Here is a 12,757-nt window from a genome sequence, read left to right as displayed (position 1 = left end):
TCAAACACCTTGGGAAGGCCAGAGCCATCATAGAGATTCCTGGGGACTTGGGAAAAGCAGAGATGGAACCAGTTTGCAAACAGGGCATGGAGGAGGACTGAGAGAGTTCCAGACTGGTCAGGCTCAGCAGAGAAGGGGATATGGGAAGTCCTCTGCAGCCATCTCCAGGTTTTGGAAGGACAAGGAAGGGATGGCAGAACCCATGTGGGATGGAAAAAAGGGGGTGTTGTGTGCCAAGACTTTAGCAAGAGCTTTGACATGCTCTTCTATGGTGTCCTTATGGCCAGATTGGTGAGAGCTGGAGTGAAGAAGTGGAACCTGTGGTGGGTGGGAATTTGGCTGAACAAAGAGTGTCAAATAAAATCAACAGAAAAAATTCCACTTGGCAGAAACATCCTGGTGAGATATCCCAGTGATCAGCCCTTCAATACCACTGTAGAACATCTTTATTATCTCTCTATACAATGGGACTAAATGCTTTTTCAAGTCCTTTGTGGTTGATGCCACCTTTTAGGGAGGCCTTGAGCAACCTGTCTGGGCTTAAAGACAAATATTGTGATGGAAAATCCTATTAAATTAATTCACTCCCCTTTTATTCCCCACCAGTACAGAGAGACAAAACAAGAAGAGGTATTAAGTGAAAAAAGTAGCAGTTTAGTGAGAAGAAATACAGCAGCAAAGACAACAATATCAAGAGTTCAAAGCAACAAGAGAGAGAGAAATCACTTTGTCTCTCTGCCCTCAACTCCCTTTTATGTATAGATGGTTATCAACATGTGCTTCCCATTCCCCTTTTCCCCTGAGGGAACAAGATTAAAAAATAAAACCATGGGAGAGAGGGGGCAAAGCAAAATCTGGAAAGTATCTCATCCAAGACAAGTTCTGCTGCCAAAGCAAACGCTGACTCCAGAGGTGCCCAAGGAGCAGCCACGACTCCGGTCCATGTGGCAGTGGGGGGGAGGCAGCGGGTCTGCTGATCCCTTGGAGTTCTAGGATCACACTGGCCCCTTGGCTCCTGAGGTTCTGAAATGCCTCAGGGTTCCTTTGGTTCCACGAGGACTCACATGTCACAATGGCCCCTTGATTCCATGGGATATCTCACTGTCCCCATACTCCTTTGGTTCAATGAGCCCCTGCAGTGTCACAATGGACCGTTGATGTCATGAGGTTCCACTGTGTCCCAGGGTTCATTTTGTTCCATGAGACTGTGCAGGGGCACAGTGGCCCCTTGAGTCCATAAAGTTCCTCACTGTCAGAATGGCCCCTTGATTCCATGAGGTTACTCCATGTCACAGGGCCCCTTGTGTTCCCTGAGGCCCTGAATGTCCAATGGCCTCTTGGTCCCATGCTTTTCCACAGTGTTCCTGGGTTCCTTTGGTTCCATGAAGTCCTGCACTGTCACAGTGGCCCCTTGTTTCCATGAGGCTCCACAGTGTCCCTATGCCATCTTGAGTTATGAGGCTGAACAGTGTCCCCAGGTTCCTCTGGCTCCATCAGGTCCTGTGGTGTCACAACTGCCCCTTGATCTGAAAAGGCTCCTCAGTGTCCCAGGGTCACTTTATTTCCATGACACTCAGCAGTGACAAAATGACCCCTTGATTCCATGAGGTTCTGAAACATTTCAGGGTTATTTTTGTCCATGAGGCCCCGCATGTCACAATGGCCCCTTGATTCCATGAGCTCCTGCAGTGCCCCAGGGTCCCTTTGGCTTCATAAGGCCCTGCAAGTGTGACAATGGCCCCTTGATTCCATGAGGTTGCAGTGCCATCACAAAGCTGAGACCATCCACTTGGAAGTTCTGGGGAGATTGGGAGGAACTGGGACAGTTGGGGAAGGAAAGAGGAGCTTGGACAAAAGAGAGGAAACATTTTGATGATTTCCAAACAGGTTCAGGTCATGCTGAGAGTGCTGAAACACTGACTGTGCAAACACCTCTGATAGACCTTTACCCGATTTCCAACCTCAAGCCCCAACCCAAAAGTGCTGCCTCTCCCAGTGAAAGGATCCACTGCTCTGATGCCAACCTCAATCTGACCTCGAAGGAAAAGCCCAAAGACAGAACTCCAGACTCTTATTTAGACTCTAATGCCCCAATCCCAAACCTGCATTCTTAGTATGAAACCCAAGCTTTAATCCTAAACAGGACCAAAAAGCTCCTCTCCTAAACATGACTCCAACCCTGTCAGCACAACACCAAACCTCCCTAAACTTCTACCTAATCCTGACACGAACCTCTAAACACCAACCCCTGACAATTAACGACCCCCACACAGCCCTTGGGAGCTGGGCAGGGACCTTGAGGGCCCAGAGCAGGCACAAGGTGTTGGGAGAGGAATGTGAGGTGACCTGCACCTGATCAGCTTGTGGGACACAAGGAGCAGATGGGTGGCAATGCTGTGAGGAGTCAGCTGTGCCTCAGCATCTCCAGGGGGCCTGTGGCTGGGAAGGGGCTGCCAGGTGCCATCTGTCACCTCCCTGCCAGGCAGCAGCAGCCTTGGGCACCCAGAGGCAGCTGAGCCCCCTGTGCACACACACTGAGAGCTGCCCCAGCTGAGAGTCCCTCTCAGGGGCCCTGAGGAGCTCTGGGCTCTGGCAATACAAACCTCATGGAGTTTTGGAAGGGAAAGAGGCCAGTCCTGCCCTGGGGGCACAATGACCCAGAGCTGAGGACAGGGACATGAACAGCTCTGGAGTGACCCTGAGGAGAAGGCCCTGGGCTCTGTGAGGGATGTCCTGAGGCACAGGGGCTCGGGATGAAAGTTAATAAGGACAACAGGATGTGGGGCTGACTTGGGGGGAGTGTGGCCACCCAGACAGGGAAGTTGTCACCCCTCTGGACTCAGCCCTGGGGTAACACTTCTGGACTGGTCTGTCTGTCTATGAGGCTCATCTTGGGGAGGAATGAAGAAGAACTGGAGTTGGGCCAGAGGAGATCAGGCAGGATGGAGATGTTCTTGGTGGTGGAATGAGAAAGAAAGCCACATAGTCAGATTTGGAATGTTCAGAGTGGAGGTGAGGAGACAGAAATATCCCTCAAAGGGGAGCCTTGTGGTGCAAGAGGTCACGCAGAGAGAGTCTGGACCATGCCATGGCTTTGTGTTCCAGGGAACAGCCAGTGATGGGTGCACAGACATCAGTGATGGTTGCACAGACATCAGTGAGGGCACAGAAACTCTGCTGGGAGGGCTCGGAGGCAAAGCAGGATGGGTGTGTGCAGCCTGCAAGGCCAGAGGAGCAGCAGGGACAGGGCAGGACAGGCTGCAGGAGAGATGGCCAAGGGCTCTGGCAGGGCTGGAAGGCACAAAGGCACCCAGGGCTTTGTCCCCAGCACTCTGACAGGTACCTCTGCCACTGAGGCCACCACAAGGAACTTTCCTTTGAGGGTCTGCACCTTGTTTCTCCCTAACCCCTCCCTTTGGAGACTGGGAGGGGTTGCAGAAATTTTGACATTTGTCATTTCACACCCTCACCCCCTCCTGCCCCACAAACAGCCCTGAGCCACCAGTGAGGGACAGGACCTGTTGGCCCAGGGCCTGAGACTCAGGCCTTGGCCTTTGTGCTTCCTCAAAGAAACCCAGGGTTTTCTCAGCTTTCCAGGTGCCTGCACAGAGCCTTTGTCTCCCTGCAATCAGGGCCTCCAAGGATCTGCTCTAACGAGTCCCTGGGGAGGCTTTGTCAGTGCCTGCCCTCAGTGGGGCCCATTGATGCTTCAGGAGACTTGGAGTTTGGCTTCTGACTTCTTGAGAGCTTCTTCATTGTTTTATTAGTTCCTGAGGACCATGAACTCATCTCCAAATACACAGTAGGGCTCATTAAAGCACAGAAAAATCAATTTCTTTCTCTTCCTGTAATTGACTTCAAGACTTCAAGAATTGTATTATTTAGAGTTTAGTTAAGGAGGAAAATTTCAATATGGACCTGACAAAAATATTTATTTTTTAATGAATGGGGATGATTTACACAGACACTTCAAATGCAAGAGGGCCAGGGTGAAAAGGAATCAGATACAAAATAGGGCAAAAGAGATTAGCAGCCCTTAACCATTGACCAATTTGACAGTTACCATCTGCTTCAATAGCATTGATTAGCAATTTTAACAGTGACTCAACTGCAGAGTCACAATAACAACATTCACACCACACTCAATTCACACACACTCACAGGCAGAGATGAGTGGACACATCAATATCTGTGTGTGTAAAGGTACCCATCCAAAATTCTCCTTGTTGTCAGTGAAACACTCCCGTCCAATCCCTTTGTGTTTCCCAAGAGACAAGGGTGGCACCTGGAGGAGTGTGTTTGTTGAGAGGGGATAAGAATTGTCCTGGGCATCAGCAATGCTCTAATCCCAAATATTCTGGGGTTCCAGGAACTTAATCAAACATTTTCTGCAGCATCTCTTTACTGGGTAAAAATCTGGTTGGATGATCAAGCCAAGGGAGTGGGGGGGAATCAAGTTACATCGAGGGGTGTTCCCAGGGCTCAGTGTTGGGGTCAGCTTAGTTCAATTATTGTTATAAACGACCTTGACAGGGGCATTGAGTGCACCCTTAGTCAGTTTGCAGATCACACCAGGCTGGGTGGGATTGCTGACCTGCTGGAGGGCAGGAAGGCTCTGCAGAGGGCTCTGGACAGGCTGGATCGATGGGCCCAGGCCACCTGGATGTGGTTGAACAAGGCCAAGTGCCAGGTCCTGCACTGGGGTCACAAGTACCCCCAGTCCGTGGCAATGCTCTGCAACTGATCCCCACAGCCTGTCCTGTGTCCTCAGTCTCTTCATTTCCAAGAACTTTGTGAGAAAAGGGAGCTCTGTGCTCTGAGCATGGAGGGAGATCCAAGTGCCACTGAAGTAGGAACCAAAACTCATCAGGTTTGTGTTCTTTGGGAGGTTGGGAACTGGTGATGCTTAGAGGCACAGTCCCTTCATTGCCCAGAGAAAAAATAAACACAGTAACATTTCTAAACATCACAGCTCTTTGTGCAGCTTTCCTCAGCCTCAGCAACCTGGATGACCCACGTCCTTGCTGTGCTGGTCACACAGCCCAGGGTGCTCCTGGCCTCCCTTGCTGCCAGGGCACACGGCTGCCTCCTGCCCAGCTCCTGCCCACCCACAGCTGCCTTACAGGGCTGCTCCCAGCCAGGCAGCTCCCAGCCTGTGCCATGGCCAGGGGAGGCCCCTGCAGGGGCACACACTGCCATTTGTCCTCTGGCATTGCAGGAGGTTCCTGCCAAGATGGGCTCTCCTCCTCCCTCAAGCTTTCCCTGAGCACAGAGGCCTGAGAGACCTTTCCAGTAAAGACTCAGGCAGAGAAGCCATGGAGTCCCTCAGCACCACAGCAGTGTCTGCTGGAATTAAATCCCCCTCCCCATCCCACAGCAGCCCAGCATTTCCCTCCTTCAGCCTTGGTCTCCAGTACAGCCACTGAGGCTCTTTTGGCTCCTGACTTTTCCTGCAGCCACCAACTCCAGGGGAGCTTTGCCTTTGCCACAGTCCCACGTGCACAGCTCAGGCCATGCCCAGGAATTCCTTGTCTGTGCCTGGCCTTGCTCCCACCCCCTGGCAGTGACTCTGTGGCCCCTTTGTGCCCCACTGCCCCACAGTTGGTCCCACAACCCCCTGTGCAGCCCCAGCCCAGGGCAGGAGCATCCAGGGTGGGGAACAGCCCCTATGATGGAATGCCCAGGGCAGTCCCTGGGCTGGGTTAAAATAAACAATTTATAAACAGTGGAGAGAAAGGACTTCACCAACAAGCTTATGAAGTTTATAGAGAAGTCCTTTTATTACACAAAGCACACAGTTTATATAGGGTTAGGACTACAGCTTATTGGCTAAAACAATTTACACATCACCACTCCAGATACTTCAATTGGTTAAAACCTATCTCTCACAAGTCCCATGTTTATATTATTTATCATGGCTGTTTTGGTGTTTTTGCAGAGTCCTGTGAATTCCTACTCTGTGATTTCTTGCGGAGTAAACCACCTCCCTATCAGCCAGCAGCAGCTGAGCTCCTTGCTGCCTCTGGCTGATAGCTCAGTCTCACAGGGTGTTCTATAGATCTGAATTGCTCACTTTTGATTTTACTCTAACAACACTGGGTTACAGAAAATGGGGGAGCTAAATAGTAGAATGAAGTTAATAATGAAATATCATTGAAGACAATAATATTAGAAAGGGAAAAAACAATTATAAATGAGGACAGACTTCATCTCTCATGACATAAATTACAGACCATTGACAGAGGAAAGCAAGCAGTGTCTGGTTGCTGAAAAGCATCCAGTCATCTTTTTCTTTACGGCATCCCTGAGTTCTTGGTTCCTCAGGCTGTAGATGAAGGGGTTGAGTGTTGGAGGCAGCACCGAGTACAGAACTGCCAGGATCAGGTCCAGGGCTGGGGAGGAGAGAGAAAGGGGCTTTAGGTAGGCACAGAAGGCAGTGCTGAGAAACAGGGAGACCACAGCCAGGTGAGGGAGGCACGTGGAAAAGGCTTTGTGCCGTCCCTGCTCAGAGGGGATCCTCAGCACAGCCCTGAAGATCTGCACATAGGAGAAAACAATGAAAATGAAACATCCCACAAAAAAACCCACACTAAGCACAAGAAGCCCAAGTTCTCTCAGGTAGGAGTGTGAGCAGGAGAGCTTGAGGATCTGGGGCACTTCACAGAAGAACTGCCCCAGGGCATTGCCATGGCATAAGGGCAGGGAAAATGTATTGGCTGTGTGCAGGAAACCATAAAGAAAGCCACTGGCCCAGGCAGCTGCTGCCATGTGGGCACAAGCTCTGCTGCCCAGGAGGGTCCCGTAGTGCAGGGGTTTGCAGATGGCAACGTAGCGGTCGTAGCACATGATGGTGAGGAGGGAAAACTCTACTCCAACTAAGAGGAACATCAGAAAGAACTGTGCAACACATCCCTTATAGGAGATGGTTCTGATGTTCCAGAGGGAGTTGTGCATGGCCTTGGGGACAGTGGTGCAGATGGAGCCCAGGTCTATGAGGGACAGGTTGAGCAGGAAGAAGTGCATGGGGGTGTGCAGGTGGTGGTCAGAGGCTACGGCGCTGATGATGAGGCCGTTGCCCAGGAGGGCAGCCAGGGAGATGCCCAGGAAGAGCCACAAGAGCAGGAGCTGCAGCTGCCGCGTGTCTGCCAATGGCAGGAGGAGGAAGTGGCTGATGGAGCTGCTGTTGAACATTTGCTGCCTCTGGATATGGGGACCTGTTGATGGAGAAAAAGACAGGGACAAGTCAGGACAGGCTGCTTCGAGCTAAACTGGTGCCATTTCCTGTACACTGTCCCCCTTTGTCTCAACCACCCTTGTTCCTTCTCTGAGGAAAACCCTCATCTCAGTCCCTGACTTGAGCTCCCTTTTGGCTGTCTGAGTGTGCCAAGAGCAGCCAGGCCTGTGTGTGTGGGCTCTGGAGAAGCCATCCCTGCCCCACTGCGGTGCCTTTGGGGACATGTGGCATATTCTGGATTTGTCAGATGGAATCATTCCTAATGCAGAAAACTTATTAGCATCTACACTCTCAGTTCTAAAGGACAGGGATGGCAGGAAGGGGATTTAGGGAATACTTTTCCTGGCCACTTTCCATGCCTGCTTCTCTGAGGTCAGAAATCCCCAGCATTTCTGCTGCACACAGAATGAGCCACAGCCAGGTCTGGGAGGTAAAGGGATTCCTGTAGCTCAGGGCAAGGTAAAGAACTGGACAGTCTTCTTCCCCACTGCCCTGTGGTTGCACCTTTGGGGATCAGAGGACAATCACCTCCTCCATGTTACCCTGAGAAGAAACCAGACCCTGCTGAGAGCAGAGGGATCACTGAATGTCTCAGCCTTTCTTAAGGTCTTTGGGGAAGAATCAATTCTGCCAAAGACACAGTTCATTTGACAAACCCAACAGTGTTTCCTCAGTTATAACATCTCTGTGCTTCTCCATGGGGAATTCTGGTAGCAGAAATATGCTGTAGGAGAGATTTGCATCCAGGATTTGCAGCTCAGTGCTTGGAAGGACATGACAAGGAGATCCCTGAGTGCCCTGGGGATGGTGGCTCATTAAGGGAGAGTCAGCTCATTCCCCTGTCACACACACTGCCCACAGCCCACAGGTTAGAGGAAAGCTTTAACATTGCATTCCTAAGGACACACCTGCATGACAGGAATCACAAGGGCAGTGCCTGACTCAGATGCTGCAAATCCCAGAGCCTCACTAAGAGAACAAGACAAGAACAGTATCAGAGTAGTGGAGAAAGAAGGAAAAATATTGTGGTGCCTTCTCTGAGAGGCCAGGGCAGAGACAGCAGGCACTGAGGACAGTGTTACCCTGACCCAGCTGTGCCACCTCACAGACACCAACAGTGCCCTCCTTCCCACAGCATTTCTCCTTTTAGCTCCCCTTCATTCCCTGATCATATCCCTGCTGCCTGGACATTTTCCTCCTGGCAGGTGCCTTTTCCCTCTCAGCACTCCCAGTCCCATCCCACCCTCTGTGCACTCACCCCAACCCTACAGAAACCTGCCTGTCTGCAGGGCACTGCCTGGGGCATGTTCTCTTTGCAGGTGGGAAAGGGCAGGTCACAACAACCCTGATGGGCCCAGGAAAGGTGATCCTGGTGCTGTCCATAGCTGAGGCACTTCAGGAGGATCCCAGAAGACAGACTGACTCAGTGTTACACATCAGCAGTCTCAGTACATGTTCAACCATTGTGTTGGTGGTCCTGGTGTGTTCCTTCCAATCCAGAAGATTCTGTGATTCTGTGACTACAATTTTATGCTCCTTCTCTCATCCCCCAACCATCTCACTCTGCTCCAAGGAGGAGATTGAAAACACACTCAGGAAAACTTCTTATCATTACAGCAATCCCTGACTTACCTTGTTCTGGGGAAGTGTCCTCCAGAGCAGTCCCCAGGCAGATCTGGAGCTGTGAGCAGCCCTGACCCACAGAGCACCTTCTCAGCAGCAGGACCCTGCCCTGCTCAGGGCTGCTCCTTCCTCCCACAGCTTCTCCCCAGACCTGTGAGCAGCTCCCCGGGCTGGCTGAGAGCTGACCCTGGCAGGCAGCAGAGTCCCTGCCCCAGCACAGCACCCTGGGTTGCAGGACCCTGCTCTGCACCACAGCCCTGGGCCCCCCTGGCTGCACACCCACCTTCACAGACCTGCAGCACACAATGGGGACAGGGATTGCCTTGCTCTGTCCCTCGGATGGTGCAGGAGGCAAACCCAGCTCTGCTGTGTGGCCACCTCCTCTGCACTGGAGGAACTGGGAGAGTCCTCCAGGAAGGTCCTAAAAGCTGTGGGATGTGCCAGTTTAGGAGATCCCTCCAGGAACTGAAGTTTATCCTCCTTAAAGTTTGACTGTTTCAGAGTGATAATTTCTCCTCTAGTGAGATATAAGCAAGCTCTCCTCTGTCTTCTTCCAAACTGTGCTTAACTTCTCTCTCACTTCTCTGCTGTGCCCTGGGTGTCTGCAGGCAGTGCCCTGAGCCCTGCTGGGCTGTGCACAGGAGCTGCTCCTGGGCAGAGCTGTCTCTCTGCAGCACTGCCCGCTTGCCAGGAGCTCCCTGTGTGCCAGGAGCCCGGCCCAGCTCAGCAGCACAGCAACAGCCCAGGGCATTTAATGACTCTCTGGGGGGTGTTGGTGCTGAGTCCCTGAACATCAGTCCTTGAGGAAAGTTGCAGGATCCTCTTGAGAAACCAAAGTCAGATTCAAACTGTGAAGTTTCTTGTAGTGCTAATGGGTCCCACTGCGGGACACAACTGAGAAAACATCCCCAGGATGTTGTTGGAGCCCAAACCTGGAAACATTGATGGCAGGTCACAGAATCACAGAATTATCAAGGTTGGATGAGCCCTTTACTGATCTTCCAGTCCAACTGTGAACCCAGAACCACCATAATCATCCCTAAATCATATCCTAAAGAGCTACCTCTAGACCCCACCCAAATACTTCTAGAGACTTCCTGAGCTCCTTGGGAAACTTATTCCAAAGTCACCAGGAGTCTGGACACTTAATGACTTTCAGTCATTTCTGGGACAAGTAAATTGGATTCGGCCTATTCTCAGTCTAAGCACCGATACATTGGCACCCCTTTTTCAATTACTCAAGGGAGATGCAGACTGAAATTCCCCACGTCACCTTACAAGAGAAGTGCTTGTTATATTAAAAGAAATGAACAAGAAACTTAACAAATACCAATGCACGAGGAAAATAATTGGGAAACCTGCTTGTTTGCTTGTCTTCCATGGACCGAAACAAACATTTGCAGTTATTGGACAAGGTGATTTCAGAGAAAAAAATTTTGGTTATGGGTATGGGTATTTCTCAGTTTTCAGTTTCAAAAAACTATCACCACCTACCCAGAGGTGCTTGCCAAGGTCTGCCATAAAGGCAGACTGTGGCTTTGGGAGCTCTCTGGAAGAATTCTGGATCTACCTGTATTCCTCTTTTCAAGTCTCAATTGCAGTATTTTAATTTACATGCTATTGATTTTCAGGTCTCCATGGCAGATTTCTCTGGACAATTAGTAACTCTTCTTCCTTCTGTTCCCTTTCTTCAGTTTTTAGCAGCTACACAACCAAGATTAAAAAATAATTATTCACCTACTCCACTAAGTAAGGCAAGAACAGTTTTTACTGATGGCTCTGGGAGGACCTGCCAAGGGGTGGCAGCATGGAAGGAAGGACAGGAGTGGAAGAAGGATATTCATCAGGTTCAGGGGTCCTCTCAGACAGCTGAACTGTCAGCTGCAGTTTGGGCATTTCAACTATTTTCAGAGCCCTTAAATACTGTTTCTGATGTGGGGTTTGTAGTGAGAATAGTATCAAGAACAGAAAACTCGTATCTAAAGGAGGTTACTAACCAAACTTTGCTTCATTGATTTGGAAATTTGCTTTATAAAATTCAACCAGAAAGATTCCCCTTGACATTATACATGTCCATTCCTACACATCCCTCCCAGGACCAATTATGGAAGGGAACAGAATGGCGGAGAACTTTGCAAATGATTTGGCAATGGTGCCAACAGTGGTAGTTCCAAATAATTTCGAAAAAGCAAGGGGTGCTCACGAGTTCTTCCACCAAAACGCCAGGTCTTTACAGAAATCATTTCATCTTAGTGCCTCTCAGACACGGCCTATTGTCTCTGTGTGTTCCGACTGTCAAAGAGTAACTGCTGTACCACCCGAAGGAGGGAATCCCAGAGGGATCACTCCCCTCAACCTTTGGCAGTCGGACGTCACCCCCTATCTGCTTTTCAGGAAGCTGAAATACAGACCTGTGTCGACAGACAGATGTTCCGGGCTGAGAGTGGCTCCGGCCCATGCAGGAGAAAAGGCTGGGGATGCCAAAAGACATTTTTAACAGCTATTTTGATCTTTGGCATTCCTAGAAAAATAAAAACAGACAATGGCCCAGCTTATGTCTCGCAACCTTTGAAAGAATTCTTTAATTTCTGGAGGATCACCCATAGCACTGGAATCCCTCATTCTCCACAAGGGTAAGGCACAACTGTGTGTGCACATCAACCACTTAAAAATATGCTAAAGAAACAACAAAATGCCACAGTGAGGCTCACACCTCAAGAGAAAATCAGCAAGGCCCTACAGGTACTTCACTTTCTTAATAGGGTAGAGAGAGATCTCTCCCCATACAACGACATTTTGAGTCTAAAACTGAAGGAAAAATAACAAAGGCAAAAGCTATTTATAAAGATTTATTAACTGGAGAATGGGTCGGCCCTGTCCCCCTCATCACCTGGGGGAGAGGCCATGGCTGTGTCTCCACAGGGTCCAGCCCACAATGGATACTCTCGGGATGCGTGAAACTGCATCAAGGAAATCATCCCTTGCCACGCTCTGGAGAAACCTCTTGAGACAACTGATTTATGTCATCACAGCTCTAGTTATTATTTTGTCACTGCCCACTGCCTGTCAAGAGCTGTTGTGGCCTTGGCCTCCTCTCACACCTACTCCTCAAGTTCCAGGCCCTTGGCTCATTTCCCAGCATGAAAATAGCTGGTATTCTCTTGCTAAGTCTATTGGATCAAACTCTCTTTGCCCATCAACTTCTGATCCTGCTAACCCTTCTAAAACATCTTTAATTTCTCTCCCATGGGAGTATCCCAACTGGCATGAGTTCTTGTGACTCTATATGACTTTTTGTGATGACCTGGAGCATTTCAATAATCCCATTGCTACTTGCAATGCTCCTAACCCTGGACTGAAACCTCTTAAATTTACCTGCCTATGTGACTTTCCTGATCCATTAGAAATTTTGTTATGGGCTTAGCTAGGTAAGCCTAAATTAGGCTTTGGATTTCAGGCTAGGCCTGGGCCTGTTGGCTGACTTGAGCTGGGCTGAGCTAACTAACAGCTGACTTCTTCTAGCCAGTCGTATCCCACACCATATTCCGACACCATCTTAAAGTGGAGGAGCCGGTGTAGGAGTGGCTTGTTCGGTTCCATCATGTCTGCAGTGGAGGCAGGACGTGTGTCCTGCTGTGCTGGGACTTGCTCCTGCTGCTGCTACATCCTATTTTGTTTTAGTTTCAGGGCAGTAGAAACATTTTATTGTTTTGCTCTCTCTTTGGCCTTCCTGGGTCTCTTTTGCCTTGCTGGGTGTCTTTTAGAGTATTTTATGGATCTGGAGCAATGAAATCCAGTTTTGGTGGGAGGTAGAAAACTGTTGTTATTTCTAACTTGTGTAAGTGGGTGTTATACTGCAGTTTTCTTTTAATTTTCTCTTTTCTGTATAAAGGCATATAG

At 49.8% G+C, this 12,757-nt stretch overlaps 1 protein-coding gene across 1 annotated transcript; it reads right to left on the bottom strand.

Annotated features, from left to right (window-relative positions):
* Positions 1-6,225: 6,225 nt before the first annotated feature.
* Positions 6,226-12,460, bottom strand: LOC139684113 (olfactory receptor 14A16-like). Its single transcript, XM_071579713.1, has 2 exons — positions 12,364-12,460; positions 6,226-7,214 (listed from the first exon to the last, which is right to left on the bottom strand). The coding sequence occupies exons 1-2, from the start codon at positions 12,458-12,460 to the stop codon at positions 6,226-6,228; spliced, it is 1,086 nt and encodes a 361-aa protein (XP_071435814.1).
* Between the last annotated feature and the right edge of the window lie 297 nt (positions 12,461-12,757).

The sequence above is a fragment of the Pithys albifrons genome, chromosome 31 (genome assembly GCF_047495875.1).
Source record: "Pithys albifrons albifrons isolate INPA30051 chromosome 31, PitAlb_v1, whole genome shotgun sequence".
Lineage (NCBI taxonomy): Eukaryota > Metazoa > Chordata > Aves > Passeriformes > Thamnophilidae > Pithys > Pithys albifrons.
Note: the sequence above shows the minus strand (reverse complement) of the source record. Positions and strands in the feature narration are given on the sequence as shown.

Coding starts and splice junctions, on each gene's coding strand:
- LOC139684113 (XM_071579713.1), bottom strand. CDS start 12,460: ATGATGGAACCGAACAAGCCACTCCTACACCGGCTCCTCCACTTTAAG. Junction 7,215..12,363: donor CTGGCTAGAAGAAGTCAGCT/GTTAGTTAGCTC, acceptor CTCCATCAACAG/GTCCCCATATCCAGAGGCAG.